The 27,074-nt window shown below is 39.0% G+C and overlaps 2 protein-coding genes across 2 annotated transcripts in view; both read left to right on the forward strand.

Annotated features, from left to right (window-relative positions):
* Nucleotides 1-2,165, forward strand: part of fa2h (fatty acid 2-hydroxylase) — a gene marked incomplete at both ends in the record, with an annotated part of 39,799 nt that extends 37,634 nt beyond the window's left edge. Inside the window, 2 exons of the mRNA XM_079252157.1 lie at nt 1,752-2,004; nt 2,098-2,165. Coding sequence (XP_079108283.1) covers nt 1,752-2,004; nt 2,098-2,165 — 321 coding nt within the window. The remainder of the gene's footprint in view (nt 1-1,751; nt 2,005-2,097) is intronic.
* A 3,975-nt stretch (nt 2,166-6,140) lies between these two features.
* Nucleotides 6,141-25,446, forward strand: ano10b (anoctamin 10b). The gene is made up of 16 exons (XM_079248049.1): nt 6,141-6,227; nt 6,327-6,396; nt 11,079-11,347; nt 16,773-16,946; nt 17,022-17,159; nt 17,326-17,442; nt 17,548-17,664; nt 20,177-20,518; nt 20,635-20,817; nt 22,682-22,737; nt 22,825-22,899; nt 23,820-23,984; nt 24,080-24,271; nt 24,348-24,485; nt 24,565-24,681; nt 24,769-25,446. Exons 3-16 carry the CDS (start codon nt 11,086-11,088, stop codon nt 24,790-24,792), a joined length of 2,100 nt encoding a protein of 699 aa, XP_079104175.1. The 5' UTR covers nt 6,141-6,227; nt 6,327-6,396; nt 11,079-11,085; the 3' UTR covers nt 24,793-25,446.
* Nucleotides 25,447-27,074: the final 1,628 nt, after the last annotated feature.

Raw genomic sequence — 27,074 nt, forward strand, 5'->3', positions numbered from 1 at the left:
TATATATATATATATATATATATATATATATATATACACACACATACATACATACATACATTACTTTCTCACTGGAAATATATTTATTGTCCGCATGCGTTAAACAGATAAGTTAGCTTAAGGCTAATGTCTATAGGAAATACCGTTGGCAGGCTAGCAGTTAGCATGCACAAATGGACAAAAGAGATAAAACCACTTTGTCCATATTAACATCAACAATATTCTCTGTGTTCAGTCATAAATAACTATATTAATTACAGGCAGAGTTTTTGGCCATAAAAGAGAACATTAAATACATCTTAAATTCCAGATTGTGCCTGAAATGACTACAGAAAGTCTTAAGGGACAAAACACACGTTTATGGCAGGAAATCTCGCCACTAGAGGGCGTGTTAACTATTTTAATAGCAGATAAAGATGATTTTTGACAATGGAACAACAAAGTTAATAATAGCATTATTGTTTACATGTTTATGATGTTTGTCAATATTCAGATTCATATCTGAAATAATAAATCAACAGGGAATTGTTTGATTGATTAGAAGTGTTTTAAATTTAAAACAAAAAAAACCTCATTTAACTTCTCAAGGAAAAATGAGGAATTTCATTACATTTATTGAGAAAAAAAAGCAATGAATACCTTTTAGTGCTTTTCCTATTTACCAAAGTCAACCCAACAGGCCTGGTTGGATCTTCTGGTGATTAATATGTTTTACACCTGTGTGTTAGATATTTCATAACACAACCAGGAAAATTGCAAAAAGAGCTGATTGACCGCAAAATTGATGCTTCAAGGAAATACCTTAAAATTAGACATTTTAACCTGAAATTGTCCTTCTGGTATGTACCAAGACCTCCATTCTGTTGGTACATTAACAACAACAACAAAAGAAAAAATAGTTTCATGTGGAATATGAAAGAAAACAAAGTGACCAAAAATAGTCACTTGCCCCATAAAGGGTTAAATTAGGAGGATTGAAGCTGGAGTATTGTTACATGTTTGAGCCCAATAATGGAATGCATTCACTTATTTAATGTAAAAGTTTTAAAACTTTTTGAGCCCTGACAGTCCTGAATTCAGGTTTGAAACTGAAGTCACAGAAGACAGAAACAATTTAAATAAATGTTGACAACCTGCAGCGACTACCTTAAAAAATGAGATTAAAGTGTACATGAAGGAGCCGGAGGAACCATGTTTGCTTCAGCTTGTTTCCTGTGAAACTGAAGAAATGAAGCACTCCATGATTTGTTTGAGCAGGCAGCATTAAAACTAAAGAAATTAAACTGGAAGAAAAACCTGTAGGAGTGACTTTTCTGGTTATCATGCAAATTCCAGGCTCTTAAATACCTAAACGAACTTCTACAAAAGGTAAATCAAAAGGTAAATAGTTGATATTTTTTACTGGACTCAAATGATTCCAAACATCTGTTTAAAAAAAAAAAAAAATTTAAAAAAATTTTAAAAAAAATTATCAACACAAAAAGTTGCTTAAGATGTCAAAAGGTTTTAAATATGTATTTAGACCCAAAGCCACCTTTAGTGAGTCACATTATTCATTTCATTTTTCTCTGCTGAACTTGATGAGACATGTTTACAAGATGTTTTAATCGTCTCTAAAACCACAAAAATCTTCCCTGTCAGCTTGGAGAGAGACAAACAGGGAGGCATTAGAAAAAAATCCAACCATTTTCATGTGAAGGTTTAACTTTTCACCTTTTTAAAATAAAAAATGTCTGATTATTCTCCTGCAGTCTCCGTTTGACGGCTCCCGGTTGGTCTTCCCTCCCGGCCTGGCCTCCATAGTAGTGGGGACTTTCTATCTAATCCTCTGCAGCACGCTTCCAGAAATCCTCGCCGTCTCCATGTTTGTCGGAGGGCTGTGCGGCTACGTTGTGTATGATATGATCCACTACTACCTTCACTACGGATCGCCAAAGAGAGGGTCCTATCTGTACGGCCTGAAGGCATACCACGTCAAACACCACTTTGAGCACCAGAGGGCAGGTGAATAAAAACACAACCTGAAGGAAGATAATAGATTTTTGCTTTTTTTTTTTTCTTCTTTTCATCTGATCTGCTTTTTATTTTCCTCTGCAGGTTTTGGGATCACCACTACGTTCTGGGACCACCCCTTCAACACAGCCATCCCCGATGAGAAATTTTAATAAGTAAAAGGCTCTGAAGCGCCGTAAGAACTTGTCAGCCGTCGTCCTTAGCAACCAGGCCCCTCGTATAACCACCCCTGGCTTCATTAGTTCACGTTTTGCAGCCTTGGCTCAAAACACAGAAGACTGTGGCACCTGATGCAGCCACACTCTCTGCAACACATTAATCAGCAGCACAATATTCTCCTCACCTCAGCTATATGCACACACACATACACATGTACACACGGTGTATATATGTGTGTGTGTGATCTTTTCTGACAGTTTTAAGGTCTTCTTGTGCCGTTCTTTCCTACAGAAGTGATACTTCTCTCCAAGCCAAACTTCATCCATTTAATTGAAATAAATTTATTAGAAAGTTGCGAAGCTCATCCTAAACCTCGAAAAGCTTTCTAACATGATTGAATGTTAAGAGAGGGGACAGAAAGTGACAGATGGTGGGTGAATGTGGAGAGGGAAGTGTGTGTGAGCATCAGAGAGAGCCCTACCCCACTGCAGCTTTCCAGGTGAAGCAACTCAGGAAATGTTTTCGTCCCTCCTTCATCCTTTCCTGCAGCTCTTTTGCTCCCTCCACCTTCTTTTGTCTCCTTGATCTTTATTTGTGAAGTAGCTGTGAACAGAACACACTTGGTTGAGGATATTTGGACGTGTTGAGATGCATCCACAGCCCAGCTTTTAACTTATTGATTACAGACATGCCTGCAGGAGGGAGATTTTACTGCAGGCTGTTCATGAGATGTAAATCAAAGATCTAAATGTTTGAAACCGATGTGTATATATTATATTTTTTGCAAGTTTGTTTTGATATGTCCCCTCATTTATGATTTTAAATGTAAAAAAAAGAAAAACAAAAAAACTTTTTTTTAGATTTTGTACAGAAAAGGAGGCTTTATGTGCACCAGCTTTACACTGTCAGAAAGGGGATGATGGGAGATGGATACTGTAAAGAGGGGCGTTGTCATGGTGACAGGGGGACAGGGCTGCAGACATGAAGCCGAGCGGTCACGCCTCCTGCTGTGGGGATCTCAGGTTCAGGGATCATGAGAATTTTTACCGGCTTAACTTAATGGGTGATCAGATTGGGTTTGTTTAGGCTCATTTGACATGTTTGATGCCATATGCAACCAAAAGTGACCTTATTTGACAAGAGGTTGATCTTATTTCACATATTTGATGAATAAACCTATAAATAAATTGAGACGTAGTGACACACTTCTGCAGAGGATTTCCATCTGACAGCAGTTAACTACAGTCTTAAGTGGTATTTTTCTCTAAGGGCCACACCGTGTGGGCCCTTTGACCCTGCAGATCCCTGCAGAGGATGACGATTGAAGCATCTGACTCGACAGCAAGAGGGCGTGGCAGCGACTGGTTGATTCTCGGCACGTCGCCTTCAAACACCTGACAAAAGGGCCGATAACTGAAGCAGAACAAACTTAACTCAAATACTTTAGATTTACCGCTCTAACATAACTTTATTTCATCACTTTTCATAGACAGATTTCTGCATACGTCACACACATTTTATTCATTTTATACACATTTATGTAAAATAATGCATATGTTTTAGATTTGAACCCAAAAAACTGGGTTTGAACTTGATTTTATTCCCGTCTTCTATACAGATGCAGCACATCATCAATAATAACAATAACAATAATATCAATATCAATATTTATATTAGTATTAATAACATTAACATTAACATTGACATTGATATTGATATTGATATTGATATTAATATTAATGAACTCCATGGGGGCTATGTGACTGGAACTGTGTCAGTAGAGGGGTTTTAGGGATGCGCTGTAGTCGATTCAGCAACAAAATGTCTCAACATTTGTGCGTAAAAGTAAAACCAAAGCGCTGTTTTAGGCTGCAGTGAAGATGTTTTTTTTTTTTTTTTTTTCTTTTTTTAGAAAAAGAAGAAAAAATTATTTAACGACTATAAGAGATGACTTTTTATGGAAAGAACAACAAAAAGTAAAAAAAAGTAAAAAAAAAAAATATATTTCTAATGTCATAATTGTGGAGATGATGGTGACCAAATGATGATGATGAGCGTAACGATGTGTCGATGTGATTGTGACGGTCGCTTGGCAAAGTGAGATGATTCCACATGTTGGACTGAAGGACTTATAGATCTTATTTATGTGTATTTATGTGATGAACATGGAAACAGCTGCATGTATGTTTTGATTCTCACATGGGAACTTTCCCTTTGTACTAAATACTGCATCAGAGAAGATTATTTTTCCTAAATCCGTTTACTTTAATGTCTCATAACTTGTATTTTGGAATTTTAAATTTCTATGCAAATGCAAGCTTGTTTTTAAATAAATGCCTGTATATTTCTGACTTGTCCTGTGCTGTTATTTGTGTTGGTGTGGTATTCGTTCAAGTCCAAGGATAGATGTTTTTTTGGCATTTCTTTGTGTATAAACAGCTCAAATATATCGGCAGATTTGGTGGTTAAAATGTAAACAAAAGGATTGTTTTTATATTAAATGTGAGACATTTAAGGAACGTAACAGGAAAAATTTACTGCCACAAATTACACCTAGTTATAACTCAAAATATTACTGTATATTTATCAAAATAAATTACAGGTACAACACAGTTATGTATATTATACCGAAACATGTGAAAACATAAAAGAAAATTCTGTATTTAATGCCAAAAAAAACCCCCAGTTCTAACGAAAGTCATTATTTCACCTGAGCAGCTTTATTATTCAGCATCTGAACCCTGTTAGACAAGCTTTCTGACATTTCTTTAGACAGATGCAACTAAAATACACGGACTAGATTATGCAGAAGGCTGCTGCTCCTCTCTCAAACTCCCAAACCTCTGAATAAACACACTTTTATTAAGACGAGATTTGGATCAACATGACCATGTTTGGGTTTCTGACTTTCATCTTACTGTGCTCGACTTTTTGGCACAATTTTGACTACGGTGTCCCTAAATGAACAAACAACTCCTTCAACTGGCTTTGTGTGATAGGTGCTAGAGCATCGTGTGATGTAGATAATGCCCTAAAAGACAACTGCTTGTTCAGTTTGACAAAACTGTTTTTACTGTAAAACTTGCAGAAAAGGTCTTTTAATCTCATCACTGAAGCTTTTAACATCAGAAAACAGAGAAATATCGTAAGCTGCCATTTAAACCAGAAGTGTTGAGTTAACTTAGTGGTTCCCACAATCGGGGGCGGGGTCCCAGAGTGATCACACAGGGGGCATGGCAAGGATAAATAAAACTTGGGAGTTTTACACTGGATAAATTAGTAAAAGTACTCATAGGAAATTATGATAAGTCAACAAGAGAGACTTTAAGTAATAAAAACTATGATGGAGCATTTCTGTCCCTGCTTGACCGGTAATCGTAATAATCAATGGTTGGTAATAATGAGAACGCAGCAATTTGCATGTGCTAAAATATTATCTAATATAGTGAAGAATAAAGCAGAACAAGTTAAACCACCACATGGGTACTTTTCCATCCTGAACACAAAGAAAAACCTGCAGGTTACTTTAGAAATAAACTGTCCAACTATCATAAATAGAAAAGTTGTTTCACTAAAGCAGCGTCGTCTCATAGAAAACTCCTCGAACCTGAAGTAGTTTGCAGAGATTCCTGGTTTAAAATGTTTCACACTGAAGCAGAAGAATGGATCATAATACTGACACGGTTTTCATTCTAGTTATCTACAATACAGCCACTAAAACTAGAAACACATTTCTGCCATGGGCCCCTCAGGAACCCAAACCATAATCTAAGTAGATCTGCCTTGTCTGAGTCTGGTTATAACATGTTCCCCCAGAGGTTTCACACAACAGATGCATCTGTGGGGATGTTTTTAACGGTGTCAGTGGTGGTGCAGTAGGACCCTGAGCTGCAGCTGCATCAGTAAAAGCTGGCAGGAGGGAGGAGCCTGGAAATAAACCAAACAACCCTCCACACCCTGCAGTCTCTAGGAAGTTCCTCTGCATTCTTACTACACACACCCAACACAAACACATATAAGGATACATAGAAATCTGGGTGGATCCTCTCTGTGAGGTGGGTAAATGTGAGCAGACAGTGAGAGTTGTTCCTGGTTTGTTCTCTGGCCAGCTCGTCTGATGTTGCCTTCATGTTCCTGTGTGTGTTTGCATGCAGTTTGATAGGAGTTTGGGGAGGGCCTGAGAAAGGACAGGAGACCACAGCCTCATCATCATCGCCCTGCCAGGTGTTGTATTCCCTGAACAATCTTATCTTTCACCTCTAAATGCCTCTTTAACTGCCCCCAGGCTTTTAAAGCACATTTTAGTGAGGGTACAACTCCTGTTCCTTTTTTTTCAGTTCACTTTTACGCTTCTGAAAGTATGTCTTCTTGTGTCTGCAGCCAAAACACAGGAAATACTTTTCTTTCTTTCTGCTGGTAGAGCTGAAACAACCACAGTTTCCTCAGAAGTAGCTGAAACATTTGCTGCAGATTTGAATCTTTACGGTGCAGCAAATGACAGAAAATAGAACCTGAGTGTCTCCAGAAGCTCCTGCATGTTCAGCTTCTCATGCAAATCCGAAAGGACTCCCATGTTGAAGTGGAATAACTGATGCAAATGCAGAAATGAAAAATGAAAATTACAACTGTTATATGACTTATTCAAATTGTTAAACAGCGCAACACATTTTGCAGCATCTGGGAAAAAACAATTCAAGGATTTTTTTCCCCTTATTGATGACATGTAGCTTTAAGGAATAGTTATAAACTTTTTATGACCAAGTCATGATGGGAAAATAAATTTATCCACAGTTTGTCACCCGACCTGCACTCCTGAGAGCATTTTTCTGTTTTTTATATAGAAGTTTAGAAAAGTGGAACAACTTGATGAAAACTAGTTAGAGGCTAAATATATGTCCTTTAAGTCGATCCTGAAACATTTTGACATGTTTGAAATAGTAAGTAAGTAAGTAAAGTTTATTTATAAAGCGCTCTTCACAGATAAAAATCACAAAGTGCTGTACATAAAAATGGGTACAATAACACAATCAGCAACAATCAGCAAAAATTAAAATCATCCAAGAATCAACTAAAAGCTCTTCTAAACAGTAGAGTCTTTAGCTGCATTTTAAAAGAGTCCACAGAGTCAAGCACACGAAGGGACAGAGGCAGCTCATTCCAGAGTCTGGGAGCAACAGACTGGAAAGACAGGTCACCACGAGTTTTAAAACGAGTTTTTGGAACCTTCAGGAGGTTCTGGCCAGAAGACCGAAGAGAGCGTCCAGAAGAGTATGGACATAGTAAGTCGGTGATGTACTGAGGGGCCTGACCATGTAACGCCTGAAAGGTCAATACTAAAATTTTAAAATCTATGCGAAATTTAACAGGAAGCCAATGAAGACGTGTCAAAACAGGGGTGATGTGGGCTGTTCTGGCTGCACCTGTCAAAAGTCTGGCAGCAGAGTTCTGCACAATTTGAAGCTTATTTAGAGTCGTCTTATTTATGTAAGTGAAAACAGAGTTACAGTAATCAATGCGACTCGAGATGAAAGCATGGATGATCATTTCAAGATCTGATTTTGACAACAACCTCCTTACTTTAGAGATGTTTCTTAGATGATAGAAACTGTTTTTGGTCAGTTGTCGGGTGTGACTCTCCAAAGACATGGCCTGATCAAACACAACCCCAAGGTTTCTGAGACTGGTTTTCACAGACGGTCCCAGAGCACCAAGATAGTTTTTGATCATAGGTATCTTTTTATCAGGGGCAATGATCAGAGTTTCTGTTTTGTTAGAATTTATCTGAAGGTAATTTGAGGAGAGCCAGTTTTTAATGCAGGACACACATTCTAACAACATAGATAAAAAATAAAACTCTGAATCATTGAAGGAACAGTACAACTGAATATCATCAGCGTAAAAGTGATAAGATACATTTTCAAAACCACAAATAAGTCGGCCAAGAGGCAATAAGTACAAAAGAAACAAAACAGGTCCCAGGACAGAACCTTGGGCCACTCCACACGACAGTTTAGACACATGAGACATTATATTGTTTACCGCAACATTAAAGGTTCTACCTTTTATGTATGAGGAGAACCACTGAAGAACAGTCCCAGAAAAACCCATCTCTGATTTAAGTCGATCAAAAAATAAAAAGGCTGAAGCTCGTGAGTTTCTTTTAACCCTTCAAAGTTGAATGTATTGTGTTTTCAACACGATTTAGGCCTAAAAACTAATTTTACGCATCTGTTCATTTTACTTATTATTATTATTATTTATAGGTACTTTTCATAATATTCACTTATCATTTGTATCTATTTGTCATTGATCTATATGATATTGTATTTTATTTTATTCTTTTATACTTTTGCAAGCATTTTGCATTTTTTATTCATTTTGTCATTTTTTTTCCTGTTCTTCCTGTCTTTCTTTTTCTTTGTTTCTTTCTTTCTTTCTGATTGTTAATTTCATTTGTAAAGAAGTCCAGGTATTGATCAGTTAATATTCCAGATATTTGCTTGTGTTGCGGTTGTGTTTAATTAAAGGTTTATGATCAGTGAGATCAACACTGTGTATCGTCTTTGAACATTGTACAGGATATTAGACAAATGGTGCACCAAATATTTATGCAAAACTGTAAAAAAAAAAAGTAGCACTAAGTTGGAGCAGCATTACTGAAACAATGCATTTCCAGTCTAATTACTATACATACCCCTCACTACAGGAAGAGCTCTGTTTCTGCTGCTGTTTCTCTTTTGAAACAAGACTTTGTGCACGTCTTTTTATTTTATTAAAGTCTTTTAGTTATTAAGGAATTTCTATTTGAAGTTTTTATAATAGCTATTTTAATAGTCTTTTATTTTTTTTAAAGGTCTTTTCTCCACTTTAAGCCTCAGAAGTCTGTTCACTGTGTCTGTGTACTTTGTATTGTCCTTCTGTTTCTGTTTTGTTCTGTGTATATTTTACACTCTCCTGGTTACTGTTGAACAAATCAACTTACTGGTAAAGTTACTTTGTACTTTCTACAGATGTTCAGATATTATTACAGATCTTGTCGCAGCTCACAATAAAGATGAAGAGATGTTGGAGGGGAAAGCAACATTCTCAGACATGAACACTATGAAGCCCTGATGCTGTCTTCATACAGCAGATTATCTCTCTAACTACCAGAAATACTCTGCAGGTTTTCTGGTTACAATGCACAGGAGGCATGCTATGTTTTGTTTTTTTGTTTTTTTATTTAAAGCATGTTTAGGATGACGGACACGTCAATTGCCTTATCAGAGATAATTATTTTGTCACTCATGATGCAGCTAAACATTTTCCAAGCTTGCAGAAAGCAACGTGCAGGATAGCAGAAAGGAATTCAAAGCATGCTGCGTGAAAAAGAAAGTAGCTACAACTTTTGCTACTCCTAATACTTTACATGATCAGGGTGTTGTAGAGAAGTGTCATCAGGTCTTCACTAAGTTCTAAAATGCAGTAAAACAATCTCAAACTAACAATAACATAATAAACATGAAACACTCACTATTCATTGCCAAAATGCAGACTATAAACACCTTTATGCATAGAATTAATGAGGATACGTAGCAACCAGATGCTCTGCAGCATTAAGATATTAGTTTAAAACATTTCTGAGGAGGAAAGACATCAGTCATCAGAAGCAGTTATTGCTGCCCATATGGCAAATGGACTGATATTTATGTAGCGTTTTTGCGGTCATGCTGACCTCTCAAAGCGCTTTGCACCATCAGTACGTTTACATGGGAGTTTTAGTTCCTGTTTAATTCCGAATAAAAGTTAATTCTGCTTTAAACTGATGAAAAACGACCATGTAAACACTTAATTCCTAATGCCAATTTCTATTCGGAAGTGTCTGGTTTATTCGCATTTTAATTCCGATCTATTTAATTCCTCTGTCATGTAAACCTTCATTCCGCTCTAAGTTAATTCTGGTCGTTCTGAGCATGCTCATTACCTTGTCCTGTCCCGATGACGTGCATTGCTTTGCCTCCCGTGTTTGGTGGTCTATCTTTCTTCTCTCTCTCAGTTGCTGCAGAAAGTGAAGTAGTATGCTCGTGTTGAGCTGCTACTTCACATTTATAATAAAAATGGCGGCGAAACTGGTACTTATCATGTAGTTTTTACAAGTTGCGACTGAAAAGACGAGAAGCAGGGACTGAACTTTGTTTATTTCCGGTGTCACAGTCACACTCACTCATACTCCGATAGGCACATTGGGAGAAAAATGCAGGACAGTGTCTTGTTCAATGAACCATAGGCATGTAGTCAGGGGAAGCCTGGAATTGATCCAACGACCTTCCGGTCTTCCACCTGAGCTACAAAAGTCTGAACAAGTATGTCTCATTTGGGGGGACTGCAGGAAAAAACTCTTCTTACTAAAAAAGGACTGAAACACAGCATAGGTTTGAAAATCTGCATCTGAATAAATTGAGATATCTGGAAAAATGTCCTTTGGACAGATGAGACCAAAGTGGAGACGTTTAGTCAGCATGCACAGCAGCACAAACTCTTCAAATGTACTGTGAAGCACGGTGGAGGAGAGATGGTGATTTGGGCTTTTTCTCCTCTGCATACCAAAGTGTTCAGGAGTCAAATGTGAGGCCATCAGTCTGACAACTAAAGCTTGACTGGAACTGTCTCACACAACATGACAATGATCCCAAACATGTCTAAACAGTCCCGTCAAAATCCAGATCTGAATGAAATGCTGTGGTGCAACCAGAGAGCTGCAGAAACAAATACTGCAAACATCAATGAACTGAAGCAACTTTGTAAAGAAGGAATAAAATTCCTGCCTAAACAACTTTTTGTAGTTTGATATGTGAAGATAAAACATTTACAGTCAAAATGCCACGAGGAAAATAATCTAACTTTTCTTTTTTCTGTTTTGTTGTCAGTCTCATCATGAGTAAGGCAGGTGATAATGAAGGTGGAGTTAGTGACTGGAGGGGCTCATCCAAGCAGCCGGACGGTGCAGCTGCAGGAGAAAAGGTACTGAGCAAACTGAGCACCGTCTCTGCCAGACCAGGCTGGACCAAAGTCAGCTGCCCCTGCTGTGTGTTGGAGCGAGTTGAGCCTTTAGTTCTGGTGAAGCTCAAAGATAAGGTCAGCCCGGAGACGAAGCGGTGGCTCCTCAGACTGATTGGAGCGCCGCAGAAAGACGGAGGTGAGGACTCCGTCTCCTTAGAGACTCCTGTGGTTACAAAATAAACACACAGCAGATTAAATGTGTATCATTTTCAGTCAGTAATCAGTTGGTGGTTAAGTTATAATTTCTCTTTTTTAATCGATAAAATATTAATATCATTAGTCTGAGAATGTCATCTTAAATACTCATGTGTAAATGTTTTTTTTTTTGTTGTTTATGTGTTTTACATAATTCTTATTTTGTTTTGCTTCATTTCTTAGTTTTAAAACCATCATGGAGATCTGTAGCTCTTACACTCAAATTATTAAAACTTTATTAATCCCAAAGTGCATTTAATTAACAGTCAGGCCAATTCATCAAAAGAAAATTAGCAAATTAATCCAGGACCTTCTTATAACGCTGTCAGGAACCAAGCAGTAAAGCCATGAGGAAACCTGGGCTTTTATTGCTCCACAATAATGCAAAAAGCAGGCCTTTAAAATAGGTCAACTAAACACAGCGAAGTGTCACTTGAACAGACCAAACTCCACTAAAGAAAACTGACCTAAGACAAAGACTCATGAGGGTTACTGATATAATCCTTCAGCCAAAACCAGATTACACAGAGAGGGGAAAACATGACGAACAATAACCTAACAAAAGTCAAAAACTCAACTTAACACCGCCCCTCCCCCCATGTTCCAGTAGCACATGGTAGACCTGATGAGCTGGTGTCCAGATTTAAGGCTCCTAAGTCCTTTACCACGCCTTTCATCCTCCAAGTAAGGAAGCCTTGTGGGGCTTAGGCCATCCCAAACACCTGAGGCACAGAAAGGACAATAAAAAGGCGATGTTCCAACCTACCCTAATGATCCGACCCATCTGGACCGGATCGTTTCTTCCAGATTCAGCCCAAGTATTCCTGCTTGCAAACCTTAACAACACCCTGCAATTTACTTTTCTCCTCAACAGACAATCCTTTAAACCAACATTAATTGCTGAAATGGAAGGAATATTAAAAGTTGCATGAAATGTTCCTTCAGACCCAAAAGGTATTGAACCTCCTGAAGAGACAAACTCTTTGGTAACTCCTTTTCACAAAACAGTCTCTGTTCTTTTCTAAACTCTGTTGTGAATCCAAAACTATTCTCCAGTACGCCTGAAAGAAGGAATTCTGCTGGTTTAATGTTCAACATCGCCCTTACTGAAGTCAATTATTCACATAGTTTAGGTTACAGTACTTCAAGTAAATTATTCCAAATTGGATAGTAAAGATAGCTGTCTACTTGAGAAAACCGTTGTTGGAGGTAACGTGTCACAAAGTAACGGATTGCAGTAATGATACTACCTGTTTATGTAACAAAGTGACACATCACAATTGAAATATCATTAAAGGGGTGCTATTCTGGTATTTGGAGTTTTCTGAGCTTTCTACAGTGTTACAGTGTTGAATCCTCATCAGACATGTGAACGACACTGTTTTTTATCACCTAAACGCATGTTCGAGTTTGAGTTTGAGTTCCAGCACTCTCTCCGTTCGGTTTCCATGGCGACGAAAAACACGTCGTTTTAGAGAGTTTTTTTTCTACTTGGAAATCCTTGTGACGTCCCGGGGGATAAGGTTCGGTGATTGGTTACCTTCTACTGGTTAACAAGGACATGTACAAATACATCAGGCGGGTGGAAAACGTGGGATAAAGTTATTTCCAACGATGGCTGGTGAGTTTACCAAAGAGAGACATCCTGCTGCATTCGTTGCTGTGGGTTGCTGTTTTCCACTTCGTTTCCAGGGTCTGATTCAGGTTCCAACATGTAGGGCTGTATGCTATGTGTTGACATTGTATTTTGTTTTTTTATTGAGTTCATATCAGCCTAATCCTTCTGTTTATGAGACGTTACAATGACGGTGAAAGCAGGTGTGGTGCACGCTCCCGATGTAGTGCGGTGGCGGGAGGCGGGGCTTAATGCGGAAGAGTCTCAATCCACTCGTTTTGCCCGCAGGCTGATCTGACAGCCTACGGAGAGGGTCGGTCTGAAGTAAATAAAGCCATTTGTGACAATGACTCCATCAATCCCAGCCCTTCTGGTCTCAGAAATAAAAATAAATTAGCCTAAAATGCACATAATAGTTCCACTTTAAGAACATTAAAATACTGTAGGAACGTGCTTTACTACGTTACCCAAGCTGTGTTTGCCTGTGTAAGGAAAGCTCTTATCTGTTTAAGACGTGCATGCGTGCACGGTCTGCATGTGCTTGCCTGGGCAGGTTGCCGTCGAGATCGATTTGAGTGAGGTAACTGGTCTGTGAAGCAAAGGGAGAGGGAAATGAAAACAAGGCCAGAGACAGCAGGCTTCAGCCGCTACTGATGTTCTCATTACCTTTATTAAACGTTTATTGCTAGAAAGGACAAAAATATTCAAATGAAATGTGCTCAATGCACGTGGTGATTTCAGTTTTTCTTTTTCTCAAGGAGTCCCCTCTCTGTCTATCTCACTTAAATCGACTTTTTGTGATTAAAATCATGTGATCGGGCACGTTTTCGGACCTGAAACACAAATGGTCAACACACGCGTTTGACTCTGCACTCCATAGAAATGACTGATATCTTTATTAATAAATCTTTGTGCCAATTTTTTTTTTTTTTTTTATTTATAAAAATGATCCATTTGACACCCAAATGCAGCGGAAACGTCATGTTGACCATTTTAAAATTTGCATAACCAAAAACTTTGTCAAATAGAATCACAAAGCCTTGCTGGTCTGAAAACTTTTCCTTAAACTAAATAATATTTATTAAAACTATTTTAATAAATAATATGTCCACTCGTTTCAGCCACAGGTGCTCACTTTCACCGCAGAGGATTTTGCACAGTTCTGTTGTTATAAATTCCCATCCTTCTGGATCAGATTATGTGGAATTATACTGTAAATGGTGGTATGCAGAGATGCATCCATGCTGGATTTTACATCACAGTAGGAATAAATGTCCACATCATCAAAAAGTGCACTGAAACCCAAAAAGCTTAACAGCAGCTGAGGAACGTCCAGCGGATTTTATGAAAGGAAACAGACCGAAATATTTTTATTCTAACCGCGTGCATACTGTCAACATGCACAAAGTAGCACACACATGTGGAAAGAAGGATTTAAAGATTTATTTATGTCAATCTACACTATTTACTGTGGCAGTGAACCAACTAGAAGCCCTCGCCAGCACAGATCAGGTCTCTTCTCCTTCTGTAGCGACTCCTCGCATGTTGCTTGTCAGACTGTCTTTTGCCAGCTTTTTGCTTCAACAGTTTCTAGACTTCATAGAGTAGAACTCATTGGAGTCTTTACTTTACTTTAAATTGACTCCTGTTTGTCTTATCAGCGGATCAGTCTGATCGATCAGCTGCTGCGCAAAATCATTCTACTATCAGAGATAGAAAACGTTGATGGTGTATTAGATTATTCATAATTAATTTGCTTCAGTGCACTCAGTAAAAACATACAACAGAAACCTGAGATGGAAGGTAGATCTGATGGAAGGTGCGGTTTTTCCAGGAAGGAGTAAATGGACCCAATTTATGGAGAACATTAGGGGTGGGGAAATCAAATTTAAAAAATTGAATATCGGGATTTTTTGCTTCACAATTACAATGAATTAACGCCAGAGAGCTATGCTAACGATTATTGTGTCATGAGATGAAAAAAGAAATAAGGACGTCAGTAGTTGCTATCGAGCTTGTAAGCGTTAGATTATTTCTAGTTTTCTGAGCTTACTACAGTGTTATAGTGTTGAATATTCATCAGACATATGAACGGCGCTGTTTTATTTTAATCACCTAAACACATGTCTGAGTTTACCAGCACTCTCTGCATTTGGTTTCCATGGCGACAGAAACAATTGGTTTTAGAGAGTTTTTTCTATATCGAAATTTCAGTGACGTCCCGGGGGAGGGACTCAGTGATTGGTCATCTTCTCCAGGTTGTGCACCTTCACGAGAAGAAAGCCACGCCCACCTTCACTGCTTAGTATAACTACTCCTAGCAGCTGACCAATCAGACACAGCCTGCAGGACATGGGGCGGAGCTTTCTCTGTTGGCTTGTTTCTGGCCGAGGCTGATCTGAGAGGATCAATACAAAATGAATGAAGGGGTTTCTGAAAAATGCTTGACTATTTCTTGCCCTTCTGGACTTGCATATTAAAATAAATTAGACTGAAATATGCATGAAAGAGTCACTTTAAGTCACAAAGAAATTATTTTTCCAGCTGCTATCAAGTCATTAACGATTGTGACAATAATGGTGACTAAGTTATAAAAAGAAAAAAAAAGTTTCCTTAGCGTACATCAACGTGTCAGGTGATAAATTCAAAGCTAAATAGCCAAATAGTACAGAGAGAGGAGATGCTGAGACAGATGAACTTCAGATCAGTGTAAAAATCAACCATCATAATTTATTGTCATGGTTTGGACTTTTCGTGTCTTTGTTTTCCTGTTTTATTGTGTAGATTTTCCTGTTTAGCTCCCTTATGTCTTGTTCAGCTTTTGTTCCTGTTGATTTAGTTCACCTGGGTTCATTTAGGTCATTTGTTTCATCTGTGTCTTGTTGTGTTCAGTGTATTTATACCCTCGGTTTCAGATCTATGTTGTGGATTGTGTTAGTCCCCTTAGTGCTTTTGCTTGGATTAAAGCAGTCTTTAACCTGCATCCATGTTTCAGTGTCTCTGCATTTGGGTCCAAACCTCACCTCACCCAGCTGTGACATTAACAAGCTTTTTTTTTTTTTTTAATTAATGATAAAATAAAAAGTAATAAAAAAAAAAAATCACTATTTCATCTATTATAAAAAGTTCTATACAATTAAAATGAGTAAAAGTTATTTCTTTCAAAATGATAAGTATATTGGTGATGATCTAGTTTTTATAATAGTTGCTGTGTTTTGAAGTCAGTCATTCGTTAGTTCCATATGCTGCTTGGTCCAGTTCAGGGTTGTGGGGAAGCTGGAGCCTGTCTCAGCATTTATCAGGCAAGAGGCAGGTCACACCCTGGACATGTCATCTGTCCATCACAGGGATGTGTTTGGAATCTCTTAATGGTCATATTTTTTTTCATAGTTTCATTAAATAGGAGAATTTAAGTTGTAGTATCTTGTAGTAGTTAAAGTGTGTTTCTCTTGATAAACAATTAACCACATTGCAAAATACTAAAGATGTTTTCCACTTCTATGTCCCAAACCTATGTCCTCTTGGAGGACCAACAGACCTGTCTGTGTAAACGTTTGTAAAGTTTCTCATTTTCAGTGTTTAATGTTTAAAATCAAGTAAAGGATTTAAGTCTTTCGTAAATGATTTCTTTGTTTATGTCTGCGTTTTGCTCAGAGCTTGTGGAAACATGATTGGGTTTTTTAAACAGCAGTGCAAAACTTGGCTTATTCTCACTGTAAATTGCTCACTGACTCTTCACCATCTTCTCCAGGTGCTTCATTGTTGGCGCACCCGGGTGAAGATGCCAGCGGTGATGTAATCATTTTGTCGGCTCCACGGTGCACGTTACTGCGAGCCACTGAGGAGTTGGGTCTCTGTAAGACTTACCGCAATGGGGAAATGGAGGCCTTCTCCTACAGTGACAGAGACAACTTTAAAGATTCAGGTACAGAAACTACAGAAACACATGTACTATCTCAGAACATGTGTGTGTTCACGTTCCGCTGTCTGTGTATAACAGACAACATGGAGGCGTTTCTGACGGTGGCGGAGCGACAGTTCATAGTGAAATATGAGCTGGAAGGTCTGCGGGCGAAGCAGGACTTGAGGGTACCTGGGCTTCCTGACAGCTTTACGCTGCATCACCGAGACAACATCTGTGAGTTGCATGGCAGTGTTTACAGACAGTAGGAAGAAACTGCATCCTCACGGTCCTCACGTGCTTCAGAGTCATTCAGCCAGAGCAATATGAAGACAAGTGTTTACTTCATTGTGAATGCTATGAGACAAAAACAATAATATTATTCTTGATTTTATTTCATCAGGGCAGAAGCTGAGCTCGGCCGGCGTCCTCGTTGACATGTTTCCTCTCCACTTCCCGGACAAACTGAAGAATCTCAGCGAAGCCTGGTACTCTGGGAATCAGCTGGTTCAGCCGCTGGGTGGGTGGAAACAGAGCACACACTTCTAAACAAATGCACTTCAAACAAGCTTAGTTTTCTTGCCACTTGTCACCAGAGATCTTTTTGTGCTGATTTCCCCCCCAGATGCAGTAAATGAGTATTTTGGAAGCTCTGTTGCTTTCTACTTTAGCTTCCTTGATTTCTACACCTGGTTTCTGCTCCCACCAGCGATACTGGGATTGTTCATCGCATACTTTTCAGGTTGGTGTGTGGACTTATGGCGCATCCATCCATCCAAACCACTTAGTTTAATTAAGGGTCGCGGGGAAGTTGGAGCCGATCCCTGCAATCATTGCATGAGAGGCGGGGTACACCCTGGACTGGTCACCAGTCCATCGCAGGGCATATTTAAGACTCCAAAGTGGAAACAACTAGTATTGTGTCTGGGACAACTTCACAATAATAACGAGACAGACTCCATTATCTGGTCGAACAATCTCCATTGAGAAAAATAAGTACAGACATACTTTGTTAAGGAATCTATGCGCCATGTTACTGCGCCAAAGGGAACAGATCCATATACAACAACTAGAAATTCTGTTATTCTCATCTTCCATCCTTCTTTTAGTTTAGGAGTCTGAAACCCATGGCCCTTCAGATGCAAACGACTCTTCAGCCCTTCTCCACTGAGCTTAGAGAAGGAGCCCAAGTCCTATTCTGGAGCTCTACTGCAACTATTAGATGCATCCTTTCTCCAACACATCTGACTCACATGGCTGAATTTCCTCATCCGCTCTGCAGAGGTCTGGTAAGGAACCAGCCATCTGATTCAGGTGCGTTAGAGAAGCATTGCATCTAAACGTTGTCACGAGCGCTGGACCCGTGTTCTGAGAGGAAAATAAAGCGGGAATTGGCAACTTCAGTCCTTGAAGACCACAGTCCTGCAGGTTTTAGATGTTTTCCTGCTCCAGCCCACCTCATTCAAATTAAACAGCTCTCTTCAACGGCTTGTTGTCAGGTTCTTCCCAAACCCTGACCCAGTAATCTGATCAGGTTCTGCAGCAGCATATCTAACACCTGCAGGACTGTGGCGCTTGAGGGCTGACTTTGTCCGTTTCTGAAAATAGAGCGTGATTCTGCAGAGATGGATCACGCAGAGGGTTCATTTGCTGGTTTCCTTGATTTGTGATGAGAAAAAGGCAAACTGCAAAAAAATGTAACGTTGAAAGAAGTTTCCAGAAGAAACACACAGCATCTGCTAAAACATCCCAAGCTGGAGAAAAGTGAAAAAAAGCCATTTCAGAACTTCAGTGGAAAGTGCAAACATACTTTAAAAACATGGAGAAACTTCACTAATACTGAGTTAAACAGGAGCAAACTGGGATTTCAGCCTTTTTCCTGGCGTTTTTAAAGGAAGTTGATTTATAATGTGTAAACCCTCACAGAGTTGTCAGATGTGGTTGGGTAGTATTGGAGTGAAGAAATTAAAGGAGGTTTACAGAAAAAAATAAAACCCGACGCTGTGATGGACTGGCGGCCTGTCCAGGGTGGACCCCACCTCTCGCCCAAAGACTGATAGGCTCCGGCTTCCCCGCAACCCTTAAATGGACGAAGCGGTTCGGATAATGAATGAATAAATTAATGAAAAGAAAAACCACAAATAGTTTGCAGACAGTATTTTGTATGATTTAAGAGACAAATTGAGAAATTCTGGTTAAAAATCTGAAAAAATGTATATATACTTACGGAAGTCAACTGTTTGACTGTAAATTTCCATTGTCGCTGTTTATAGGGGCGCCGTGTGTGCGTGTGTGTGTGTGTGTGTGTGTGTGTGTGTAAGCGGAAGACGTCACTCGTTCATCCGATGTTTGGCCCCAGAAAGGCAAAAGGTTTTTCCCTGCAAGGCCGCGAGTTAACGCTGTTTGTTTGCTACAAAAATACTTTAAAACACAATCAAAGGGAATAAACTATGACTGAACTGCAACTAGAAGAATCTGAGCTGAAAATCAATAATTATAGAGAGTGTATAGTGAAGCAGTGTGTCAACCCACTCCTGGGTGAGGTAATCTCAGTAGCTTGGTGTGGATTCAGCTCCTTCAGTACTTGGTGGTAACATGAAACTGATTTGTTCCATGAGAAGCGTCACCATCAGCTCAGTGCAGGTACCTCGAGTTTTCTTCTTTGTTTTGAGGTTCTTTTTTTTTTTTTTTTTTTAGAAGCTGCTGTTTCTTTTGAAGATGAGAAATAAATGGTGTTAGATTTCTTCGACTAATACCAAATAAAGATGGTCAATCAATCAATCAAACTTTATTTATGAAGCGCTTTTCCAACGTAAAATATGTAACTCAAAGCGCTTCACAGTTTAAAATCAGACATTAAGGAAACACACAGACAGACACATTATATAAAAAGATACCTCCAACCCCCCTTTTTAGATACATCTAAATGAGAAAGCTAAGTGCAGACGGACTAGTCGTGGAAACCCCATCCGAGGAGCCGTTTGCACAAGATGTTACACATCTTGAATGCGATTCTTCTAATGTTTTAAACCTCACCTTAAAAAAACAAGCAAAATATATGCAGAGGGAATATTGAATGTGTGTGTTTTCAGCAGTGACATCAACAGCGTAATGAGAGGTATGAAAGGGGTGTTTGGACCAAATTTACATGAAACTGAGTTTTCTCTGTAGAATATCGTCTACAACACATCATGTCCAGTTTTACATCCGAGCCAAACATGAGCCGTCTAAAGTGATGTTATTTCATGTGACAGGTGAAGTTAAGAGGGAGATGGCGGAGTCGGTTTCCGTCTCTAAGGTCATTGTGGGCATCCATGACGACTCGGAACCGTTGGTCAGCGGTCACATGCTGCAAGCAGTTTTCAGCATGCTCTGGTCCACCGTGTTCATGGAGCTGTGGAAACGGCGGAGCTCGACCCTGTCTTACCGCTGGGGGACCCTGCAACTCGCTGAACGCTTTGCAGACCCTCGGCCAGGTTTCCACGGGAACCTCGGTGTCAACCCTGTGACGGGACGTGTGGAGCCTTTGTTTCCTGACTGGCAGAGAGACCTGCGCATGGGGCTGGTGTCCATCCCAGTGGTGGGGCTGTTCCTAGGTGAGGCTCGCAGACTCTGTAGAGTGTTAAAGAGTTTTCCAAACATACAAGATCGGACTGAAGGGAAGTGCAACAGATAAGCATGACACATTTCCTGCCTCCTCCTCCTCCTGCAGGGCTGGTAGTTCTAGGGATGCTGTGTTTCTACTGGGGGGAGGCCCAGATGCAACAGCTGCATAAAAACTGGGACTCTGTGCTGACTCAGGCTTTGCTCTACATGCCTTCAGTGCTCCACATCGTCTACACAAATATGCTCTCAACTGTCTACAAGAGGGTGGCGCAGTCTCTGACTGAATATGGTGAGTTAAGGAGAGAACAGGGGGAATCTAGACCAGGGGTCTGCTCTTCAAGCCCCCTCCACTGGCTCAAGAGGAAAATAAAATGTAATTCAGCACGGAGAGACTCATTTATGTTCATTACCAACAATACATAAAATTCAAATTAAAAATGAACTAAAAGTTACATTGAAAGACAGCATTTGCTGAAACGTACCGAGCTGGAGATGAGTGAAAATAGCAATTCCATAACTTCTGTGTGTAAAATGACATCTAGTGGTAATAAAAGGCACAACATCAAACACACAAACCTGTCCAGTGGCCTGCGGTGCAGCAATGATTGCAATACAGGTAGCCACCCAAATGGTGCTCTAGCACTTATAAAACAAGCTATTTCATCAATCAGTCAATCAATTGATCAATCAAATTCAAATATTTCTGCAGCACTTTCCATGCAGAAGCAGCACAAAGTGCTTTTAAAAATAAAAAGCAAAACTAAAACAAGATTAAAGAAAATCCCTGACAGACAAGAAAGAAATAACTCACCCAAAGTCAAACACATCCACTCGTGTTTTTACGCCCACTCACATAGGTAAAACATGTAAAACACTCTCCACCAGCAGGCAGGAAAACGTTGGACCCCAATACCAGGCTTAGTGGACAATCAAGAAGCAATATCTTAGGAATCCAAAAACAACAAAGAGTTTAATGTGAGAGTGAAATATATGTTAAAAATCCCTAAAGAATTCAATAAGAGAGAAAAATTACTGTTGTTAAATGAAGTCTAAAAATAGATGTAATTAAAAGCCTGGTTAAAAAGATGCGTCTCCAGCCGGCTTTTAAATGGCTCAACGGTATCGACCATCCTCATCTGTTCCACAAACGTGGAGCATGAAAACAAAAAGACGACTCACTGTGAGTCTTTGTTAAAATGTGTGGAGTTTGTAGAAGTTGCTTGTTAGAGGACCTGAGGGTCCTGGAGGGCTCATAGTACCTGAGGAAGTCCAACAAAAAGGAAAGCCCAAGCCCGGTATTTTAAAGCTCAGAAGGTTCTCATTTCACACACATTGTTTGTCCATACAGGGACGCCGTAGTAGCGTTAATATGGCACCTGCCATGTACGTGGACCCATAGCAAGTAGGTACAAATGGCTCATTCTAACAGAATGAGAGTTATTTAGGTTCAGTGATTAAATACTGTGATGGACTGACGTCCTGTCCAGGGTGCACCCTGCTTCTCGCGTGCTACTTGCCGGGACAGACTTCAGCTTCACATGATGCTTAATTAGACTCAATGTTATGAAGACAATGAATGAGAAACTGACCTTCAAAGAGACGGATCAGGTTCCCAAACTGAACTACAGCTGCAGGTTTTGTGGTCGCTGAAGGGCAGAATAACATTCACAAGGTGAGAATACATGAAAGAAAATATCACAGTATCTATTCTTGGACTTTAAAAGAACAAATGTGAAGTATTTAATAAAATTTGAGATACAGCATCTTTTTCTGTAAAGACAAAGTCAGACTCAGCAAAGTTAGCGAGCTCCAGGAGACTGAATCACCTGTGATGAGTCGAGCGATGTTGGCACCGAGCAGACAGAAACGTTCTGTAAACTCTAATAGTACTTTAATAGGTTTGGCAGATTTGTTTAGTTTATTCTAAGTTTTTTTTTTAGTTTTTTTTTTTTAAGTCTAATGGATTTTGTGGCTCCAAAAGATGCTTATGTTGGTGGGACAGATGGTAAAAATGTCTCTTATTAATAAACTTTGCAGACACCATGAAGTTAGAGGGGAAAATGAGCAAATAGTCACAAGACTGATGCATTTCTGATAACAGAATGATTCTGTTATGAGAAGAAATGTAATGAAGTCTGTGTGTGTCCCTGCAGAGAACCACAGAGAGGAGTCTGCTTTTGAGAACCACCTGACAGCTAAAGTCTTAGTGGTTAGTTCCTCCTCTTCTCTTAAACCATTAAGTCATCTTTCCAGGGTACCCAGTTCATCGTAACCTGTTTTTTCTCTCATCCTTCAGTTCACCTTCTTCAACTACTTTGCCGTACTCTTCCACATCGCGTTCTTCAAGCAGGATGTGCCGCTGCTCCGTAGGGTAACGATCACATCTATCTATCTATCTATCTATCTATCTATCTATCTATCTATCTATCTATCTATCTATCTATCTATCTATCTATCTATCTATCTATCTTGAATTATTAAAAAAATTAAACTACATACATTATTTTAAATCTACAGACATGTACTGTAATGCTTTCTTATTAACGATGTATTTGATTTGTTTTTATCTAAAGATTAAAATATTAATAAAAGTACACATAATTATATATATAATGCAATAGTCTATAAAAATGATTTAAAAAATTCTTTTTCTCTTCATCATGCAGGCAAACTGATAATTACAATATATGCTGATATATTAAATTATATGATACATTTTTTCAGTAGTATTGTATCAAATGACCCACAAATGCCAAGGCTAATTTACAAAAATACTATCTGCACCCATGAATGTAACAGACAGAGGCTTTTAATGGCTTAGTTGTTTTAAAGGTGTATTAAAACAAAATAATACAGGAAATTATTATTAATCATTAAATATAAATTATTTTAATACAAATTAAAAAAAGTTTTTAATTAAAAAATTCAAAAAGTAATGGAAGGAAAAAGACTGAAATTAAATTAAATACAGTAAATTATTATATAAATTAATAAAACAATAAATAAATCAAATTCAACTAAATAAAAAGTAAGTAATAAAAGTGAATAAATAACCAGAATAACAGTTCCTGTGGTGGTGGCACAAACCAGATATAACAGACTGGAATTTTTCTGTGGAAAATGGGATTAGTGGTGGTGGGCTCAGATTTAATTAAATGTTGAAATGATAGGAATGATATATTTATTGTTATTGTATAAAGCATTTTGTGCTGCTCTTTGGCATAAAAGTGCCTCATAAATAAATTTGATTTGGTGGTTTGAAGGAGCTGAACTTCCTCTTTCTCTCTGAAGCGTTTAGCATCTTTGCTGATCATAAGTCAGCTGGTGAACCAGGTGACAGAGGTGGTCATACCTTTTCTGGTGGACCGATTCATCAGCGCTCCCAACAGGGCAGAGAGTGAAGACGATTCCCATCAGGACAAATTCAGGAACCAGTGGACTTTGCCTCCTTTCCCTGTGAGTGTACAGCATGCAAAACAATCCAGATCCAAACAGGATTGATCTGAATACCACCTTGTGGACGTTGTGTTGTGGACGTTGTGTTGCCACAGGGCCTGTTTGCAGAATACATTGAGCTCCTGGTGCAGTTTGGGTACTTAAGCCTCTTCTCCTGCGTGTTTCCTCTGACCGCCGTTCTGCTCCTTCTAAACAACTTGACTGAAATCCGATCAGATGCCTATAAGATCTGCAGACTCTTCCGCAAACCCTTCTTCCCCCCCGTTGCCGGCATGGGCGTGTGGCAGGTCAGCAGTAAACACAACACAAGTGATAAAAACGCAGTTTGTAGATCCAGTTCACAGTCACTGTCTTGTGTTTCAGATCGCCTTTGAGGTCCTGAGTTTTGTCTCTGTTGTGTCCAACTGCTGGCTGTTGCTGCTGTCGCCACGGTTACAGCAGCTGTGTAAGGAGGGCGGGATGAGCAGCACTGATGTTCTGCTGGTGGCTGTGATGGTGGAGGTATGACAAAGGACATGCATGTAAAATAAGTAAAACTGTGTGTTTCCCTTAACATGACCAGCGCCGTGTGTGTTTGCAGCATCTGCTGATCATAGTCAAGTTCATCATCGCAACCCTGATTCCAGATGAGCCGGACTGGATGCGGAAGAAGAGGGAGCACATTGAATACAGATCCATGAAGGCCCTGAGACAGCAGGTAAACCCTGAATCTGTTCCCTTCAAACACATTTCTTCTGCTTTCTTCATCTGAGTGACTTTTTTTCTTTTTTTTTTTTTTTTCCAGAAGCTGCAGAATGAAGAGTCCTAACTTTGTTTCAAGGTGCTGCTTCATGTTGTTAGTGGTGGAGCCTGAAAGCAAGACCCTGATGTTCACTGCTGCTCCCCAGATTCAAGTGTTTCTGCCTTTGCCAGTTCACATGGTGCATCTGCAACGTTTTCACTGAATATTCATTCATTCATTCATTCATTCATTCACTCATTTTCTGAACAACTTAATCCAATTCTGGGTCGCGGGGAAGCTGGAGCCTATCCCAGCTGGCTTTGGGTGAAAGGCAGAGTACACACTGGACAGCTCGCCACTCCATCGCAGGGCTATTTTACAAATATATATTGCAAGTGCAATTCAAACATCAGCTAAAATGTATTATTTTTAGATATTAGACAGAAAAGGAAATGTATTTGTTGAAATGCTACAGTGTATAGAATAACTAGAAGACACATAAGACAAGGTGTTTTATGCTACTGGCAGTACGTAACACAGGTGTTTTTCTTCTGCTGGAGTCTGGAGACAAGCTGCAGTTAATGTGCGGACTCATAATTATGACATTTTAATCTACAGAGTGAACATAAAAAGCAACAAATATTTGTTTTGAAACCTTTGTTAATTACATTTGTTGCACATAAATCTATTTTAACAGTCATTTTTTAGCCCTTTAGCATTTTCCTCTTTTATTTATTGACAAAAATATCCTATAAATGATTTCTTTAAGTGGCAAAAGTTTCTATTAAGGTATTTTAATCAAAGTTTACATTCCCTGCACATCAAGGGAATTAAATTTAAAGATATCTGTGAGGATCTTAGTATTTGTTGATGCTCTTCAGGCAGATAGGTTGTCTCCAGATTACTAATAATCCTTTAGAAAGAATCCAGAGCTGCTGGAAAAATGTTTTAAAGGGGAAGGAGAGTCAATCAAACTTCCTTGGAATGTTTTATTTGGAAAACGGAAAAAACTTAATTCTACTACTATGAATTTAATTCCATTTGTGAAACACAGAGGTGATAGTATCATGGTTAGAACTAGTGTTACTTCTTGGATATCTTTGCCATCATTATGACAACATTCAGTCCTCAGTTAGAACCATAAATAGATTTTGTAAAAGGGCTCATTTCAGCAGAGGAATTAAAAGTCAAAACTCTGACTGTATTCTGACTCCAGAGAGCAGATCATGTCAGAAAATCCAACAATATCAGAGTGGAAGCTGCTGGAAATTGAATTTCCCCTCAGAAATGAATAAAGTATCTGATTGATTGGTTGAAACTGAAGAGTCAGCTACAAACCTTTATTGCTGGGAATAACCTAGAAAGTGGTCACATTTGATCCTAAATGGAAAAGTTTATATGCTTTTCTCCCTAGTGGATGTGCAATGTGGTGCCATTATTTATCAATATAGAAACAATCAAACTATTTGTTAAAAAAAAAAAAAATCTTTTAAAAGTTTCTTTTTAAATTTTCATGATCCACTGATCGTGTTTTTAGTGTGTTTAACATCAGTGTTTTGCACATTTAAGAGAAGAGTAAATTGTTCTAGCTTTAGCATTAACAAACTACATTTACTTATGGCTGCAGCAGCTGGATAGAAATAGCTTGCTCTGCAGTCTTTACTCTTTACTTTGGTGTGTGTTTGATGCTCTTGATGTCATGAAGAGATTAAATGACAGAACATCAGGTTTTAAAAAGCAAGACTTTACAGTTTTATTTTAAAACTACAGGAAAGAGGTTATTCTGCACTAAAGTGAATCTGCTAAATAATCTTAAATTCCTTCTATCGTCCTTGATGATTTTGTCACATTAAATAACGGAGGAATAGGTCTGTGTGCTGTGCCAAGATTACACTTGCTTCAATGCTGTGGCGAGAAACCAAAGATATGAGTTATAAATATTTTATCCAATGTGAGATTTAGTGTTTGGCTGGCTTTGCATTGGTCATGTGCCTCTAGAAACCATCTTACAGTGTAACACATTGCGGCGTACTTCTATGCTGAATCTTTAAAGGTGTTAACGTGTCTCCAGCCACCAGGTGGCGCCAAACCATGACATTTATTCCAAATGCAGCTTACTGCTTTCTGATGTGAGGCTGCAGGACTGATTCAGCAAAGGTGCAGATAGAGAAACCTTCCCAAGTGGGTGCAGCTGTAACTCTGACACTAATGGTGGTTCTGTGTGTGTGTGTGTGTGTGTGTGTGTGTGTGTGTGTGTGTGTGTGTGTGTGTGTGTGTGTGTGTGTGTGTGTGTGTGTGTGTGTGGTTTTGATGCATTAATAAAGAGAGATGTGTAGCCAGTCTGATCCAGCAAGGATCAGGAAATAATG

The sequence above is a fragment of the Telmatherina bonti genome (genome assembly GCF_933228915.1).
Source record: "Telmatherina bonti genome assembly, chromosome: 2".
Lineage (NCBI taxonomy): Eukaryota > Metazoa > Chordata > Actinopteri > Atheriniformes > Telmatherinidae > Telmatherina > Telmatherina bonti.

Coding starts and splice junctions, on each gene's coding strand:
- ano10b (XM_079248049.1), top strand. CDS start 11,086: ATGAGTAAGGCAGGTGATAATGAAGGTGGAGTTAGTGACTGGAGGGGC. Junction 20,818..22,681: donor GCAGTCTCTGACTGAATATG/GTGAGTTAAGGA, acceptor GTGTCCCTGCAG/AGAACCACAGAGAGGAGTCT. Junction 23,985..24,079: donor GGACTTTGCCTCCTTTCCCT/GTGAGTGTACAG, acceptor GTGTTGCCACAG/GGCCTGTTTGCAGAATACAT.